The sequence below is a fragment of the Bos indicus x Bos taurus genome, chromosome 7 (genome assembly GCF_003369695.1).
Source record: "Bos indicus x Bos taurus breed Angus x Brahman F1 hybrid chromosome 7, Bos_hybrid_MaternalHap_v2.0, whole genome shotgun sequence".
NCBI classification, from domain to species: domain Eukaryota; kingdom Metazoa; phylum Chordata; class Mammalia; order Artiodactyla; family Bovidae; genus Bos; species Bos indicus x Bos taurus.
This window is the reverse complement of record NC_040082.1, coordinates 68,340,316-68,345,336: the sequence shown is the minus strand read 5'-3', so window position 1 is coordinate 68,345,336 and position 5,021 is coordinate 68,340,316. Positions and strand designations below refer to the sequence as shown.

At 37.4% G+C, this 5,021-nt stretch overlaps 1 protein-coding gene across 1 annotated transcript; it reads left to right on the top strand.

Annotated features, from left to right (window-relative positions):
- The first annotated feature begins 692 nt into the window (after positions 1-692).
- Positions 693-1,622, top strand: LOC113896589 (olfactory receptor 2T27-like). Its single transcript, XM_027548819.1, has one exon. It carries the CDS (start codon positions 693-695, stop codon positions 1,620-1,622), a length of 930 nt encoding a protein of 309 aa, XP_027404620.1.
- The last annotated feature ends 3,399 nt before the right edge of the window (positions 1,623-5,021 follow it).

Below are 5,021 nucleotides of genomic sequence, written 5' to 3'. Positions count from 1 at the left end.
TCGGACACAAGTGAGCAACTTCACTTTTAACAAACAAAAGGATATGGCAGCTGTCTTTAAGTTGTTAACTGAATAAGGAAATTATGTAACTGTAAATATGCAGTTGAAAACTAAGATGAGAAGTATGAATCAAAAGAGAAAACTGAATAAAATAAGAATTACAGAGATTAGCTTATAAAATGAAGTGAATAGCTTTTCTCATTAGCTGACAATTAAAATTTCTTGATAAAAGCTGGGAGAGAATTCCAAAGGAAGTTCAAGAAATCTTTCTTCTAGGGTGAAGGTAGATAGAATAAGACACTTAGAAAAGCAATATGCAAGAAATAAGAATGTCAGACATTAAGAAATTCAAACATGGGAGAAATAATGGTTAAGTAAGTGATTATTATCAAGTGGAATAAATCAAATCAAACGGATCAAATCAAACAGAATAAATATTCATTTACCAACTTTCAGATATGATCTTTCTAATTTCTAAGTACAGGCGTTTTAATTTGAGGAAGTTTTGTGTGTGTGTGTTTTTTTCCCCATTTTCTCTTTTATGAGAATGTGCTGCTTTGGAGTCTGATCCGTAAGTGTACAAAGAAAGTCCTGACCAACAGATTAAATTATTTTAGCAGAGCACCACATCCTCTGCTACATTATTTTGCTTCTGCAAGTGTTCAGTTTGAATAAGGCATTTGAATGAAAATATGAATCAGAAGAATGATACCTCAACTGACTTCATCCTCCTGGGGCTCTTTCCCTGGTTCAGACATCCCAACCTCCTCATCCTCATTATCATCCTTATCTACACTGCGGCCTTTACTGGAAATGCCATACTACTCCTCCTTATCTGGCTGGACTCCCATCTTCATACGCCCATGTACTTCCTGCTCAGTCAGCTCTCCCTCATTGACCTGGCTTACATCTCCTGCACAGTCCCCAAAATGGTCACCAACTATTTCACAGGGAAGAAGAACATTTCCTATTTTTCCTGTGCTACTCAGCTCTTCTTTTTCCTCACCCTTGGCCTTGCTGAGTGCATCTTGCTGACTCTCATGGCTTATGACCGCTATGTGGCTGTCTGTAACCCCCTGCGATACACAGTCCTCATGAACCCCAACACCTGTCTCCAGATGGCTGCTGCAGCCTGGATTGGTGGAGCCCTTGCAGCCCTTGTACACACCATCTATCCAATGAACTTCCCCATCTGTGGTTCCAGAGAGATTAATCATTACTTCTGTGAGATGCCTGCCATCCTGAGATTGTCTTGTATGGACATATCAGCCTATGAGATGGTGAAATTTGTGTCAACCATTGTTTTTCTCCTGATCCCATTTATTCTCATCCTAACTTCCTACACTCTCATCTTCCTCACTGTTCTCAGGATGAACTCTCGCAAGGGCAAGAACAAAGCCCTGGCTACCTGCTCTTCCCACATGACAGTGGTGAGTCTCTACTTTGGTCAAGCTATCTTCATCTACATGACACCCACCTTAGCCCATACACCTGAACAAGACCAGATTGGAGCTGTTCTTGGAACCATAGTGACCCCCATGCTCAACCCACTCATCTACAGCCTGAGGAATAAAGAAGTGGCGGGGGCTCTGAGGAAGTGCATGGGAAAGTGTTACAATTGAGGAAATATCATATTCTACAATGTCACTGTCAGAAATGCTCTACTGTCAATATTGAAAATAATCATGGTCACTGGACTGTCATATGGGAAATATAACAGCATAAAGGAGCAGGATGATATTAGGACGCATACATATTGACATATGTCTATTGAGATGGAGCTCTTCTTAGTTCTATAGTGATGACTCTAGTTGAGTACAAACAATCTGTTACTTGTCTTTAGCTTTGGGGGAAATTACATGGGTTTACACAGATAATCTCCATCCTCTGGAGCAACTTCATTAAATCCAAAACTGATTATCATCCTATAACTACTTGGTTGATGTTTCTTTTCTTAAAATCATTATTTCTGTGTTTACTTTCATTCATCAATTCATTCTTAATGGCCTTGACTGAAGCTCTGCTGTACAAAAGATCAAAGATCATTTAATCCATGAAGTAGTTCTAAATAACTCTTTTTTTCTAACCTCCTACTTGTACTCATACATAATTTTTTAAGTTTACTACATATAATTTATGTAGTTGCATTATGTCCACTTCTCAATTTTCACCATTTTTCATTCTTCAATGCTACATTAATTATTGTTATTTTTCAAGCCAATGAAATAGTTTAATTTCATAATTTATAATCCAATTCAGTGTGACTACTGAGACTAGTTAAAAATAACTACAATTAACTGAAACTTATGATTATGTGGTCTTATTTCAAGTAAAATGAGCAACAATAAAAATTTTAATTTATAAAATTATCACTCACTATTCTAGTTAAACTGTTCAATTTTCTTATTATTATTGACATCATCAATATCATCATCAAAATCATGTCCTCTTGTTCTAGGTTGTCCATTTTAATGGCTATAATTGTTTGTAGTAATCTCTTATGATCCTTTGCATTTCTGTGGTATAAGTTGTAATTTCTTTTCATTTCTTATTTTACTAAGTCTTCTCTAAATTAATAAAATTGATGCATCTGTATAAAGTTTTATCAATTTTATTTATTTTTTCAAAGAACTAACTCTTAATTTTAAAAATCTCATTGACAAAGGTCAATATATAATAAAGATAGCAAATCAACAGTATATAAAACTAATCAAAAGGCCAAAAGATGAAAATAGCAAAATCATCTATAGCCACAATAAGTAGTAATGGATACACAAAGCAAAAAGATATAAAATATGGCATCAAAAATCAACATGGAGAGAGGGTAGTGAAATTGCAAGGTTGTTAAAAATGTACTTAAACTTAGATCAGCAACTTTAAACAATCATGTATTTATATAGCTTTATACAAATTTCTAGGTAAATAAATCAAAATTTATAATAGATACACACACACCCAGAAGATAAAAGAACCCAAATATAACCCTAAATAGAGTCAGCAAGTCACAAGGAAAGAGAACAAAAGCAGAAGGGAACAAAAAAGTACTACAAAGTAACCCACAAACAATTAACAACATGGCAATATGTACAAACCTATAAAGGATTACACATGGAATAATTTCTCTGATCAAAAGATATAGAGTGGCTAAACAGATGCAAACACAAGATCCAATATATGTTGCCTTTAAGAGAGTCACTTCAGATCTAAAGATACACACAAACTGAAAGCATTCCTTGCAAATGGAAATGAAAAGAAAGCAGGGCTAGCAATATTTTTGTAAAATAAAATGGACTTTAGAACAAAGACTATAACAAGAAGAACATTATATAATGATCAAGAGATCAAGTCAAGAAGACATGACAATTTTAAATATATATGCACCCCAAATAGGACTCAGTTCAGTTTAGTTCAGTCGCTAACTGAATCCTAGGGAAGCTGGCTGAGAGATCCAACATGTCTCAGAGTTGGTGCTGTCTCTTGGTGGGCAGAACTGGGTCTTTGGGGGTTCCAGAGCTGATGTTGGCCTGCTGGTAGCAGGGCTTATGCCTTGCAGTGGGGTGGGGTGATCCCAAGGCTAGTGCCAGTTCACTAGTCTGTGTAGCCAGTCCTGAGGTCTTTGGCTAGCTGCAAGGCTCTGGAAGTCCTGGAGTTGGTATGTTGACCCACTGGTGGGGGGCCCAGTTATTCCTGGAGCTGATGCCTGGTGGGTGAAGCCAAATCCAAGATTCTCTGTCTACAAAGCCGTGGGTAGCTCAGAGCTAATTCTGGGTCATTGGTGTGTGGGGACATGTCTTGAGCCATAAACTAGAGGGGGGGAATGACAAACTGGCATTTGCCAACACCAGCAACCACATGATAGAACATGCTCCCCAAAAAGACTCCCACCAGTGTTCATGTTCCCAAGGTGATTTCCAGCTGCTTCCTGACTTTCTGAGAGATTCTCCAAGATCAGCAGCTGGGTCTGGCATATGCTTCTTTCAAATTAGTGGCTCTTCTCTGTATACTAGAGCACGTGAGATTCTTTGTCAGCCCTTTAAGACAGACATCTCTATTTTCCACAGTCCTCGGGCTTTTTCTAAATGAAGCTTTACTGGTCTCACAGCCTGGTCTGGGGAATTCAAGTTAGGGCTTGGACCCCTAACTTGTTAGGGAGAACCTCTGCAATTGTAATTATTCTCCCATTTGTGGGTGACCCATATGAGGGTATGCATCCTGTCTATACTGCATCTCCATCCTTCCCACCCATATTGTTGTGCTCCTTATTTATATCTTTCATTGTATGAAATCTTTTCTGTCAGTGTTCTGGTTTTTCTAATCAATATTCAATCTGTAAATAGTTGTAATTTTGGTGTGCTCAATAAAGGAGGTGAGTTTAGGGTCTTCCTACTCAACCGTCTAGGCCACCCACCAAAGATCTCTTTTCATTTAGTGCTATGACTGTTACTTTTTTGGCCCAATCAAGGAACATTTTCACTATAACAAATCTCTTAAAATATTAGTTAATTTTCCACTAATATTACTGGGATCTACTTCATTATCTCAAGGTCACAATAACAAATCTGCTTAGAATAAATGTTTTACCTGGGTTTTCTGTGAAGCTTCTATAGAAAAAAAATACCCTTGATATTTATAGAAATTCAACTATAGAAAAGATTTGCAAGATATAACATTAAATTCCTAGAAGGATTTTTTAATACAGCAGTTTCTATATTCCAAAGTCAAAGCTATGGTTTTTCCAGTAGTCATGTATGGATGTGAGAGTTAGACCATAAAGAAGGCTGAGTGCCCAAGAATTGATGCCTTTGAATTGTGGTTTTGGAGAAGACTCTTGAGAGTCCCTTGGACATCAAGATCAAACCAGTCAATCCTAAAGGAAATCAATCCTGAATATCCATTGGAAGGACTGATGCTGAAGCTGAAGCTCCAATACTTTGGCCACCTGATGCGAAGAGCTAAATCACTGGAAAAGACCATGATGCTAGGAAAGACTGAAGGCAAGAGAAGAAGGGGATGACAGAGGA

Coding starts and splice junctions, on each gene's coding strand:
- LOC113896589 (XM_027548819.1), top strand. CDS start 693: ATGAATCAGAAGAATGATACCTCAACTGACTTCATCCTCCTGGGGCTC.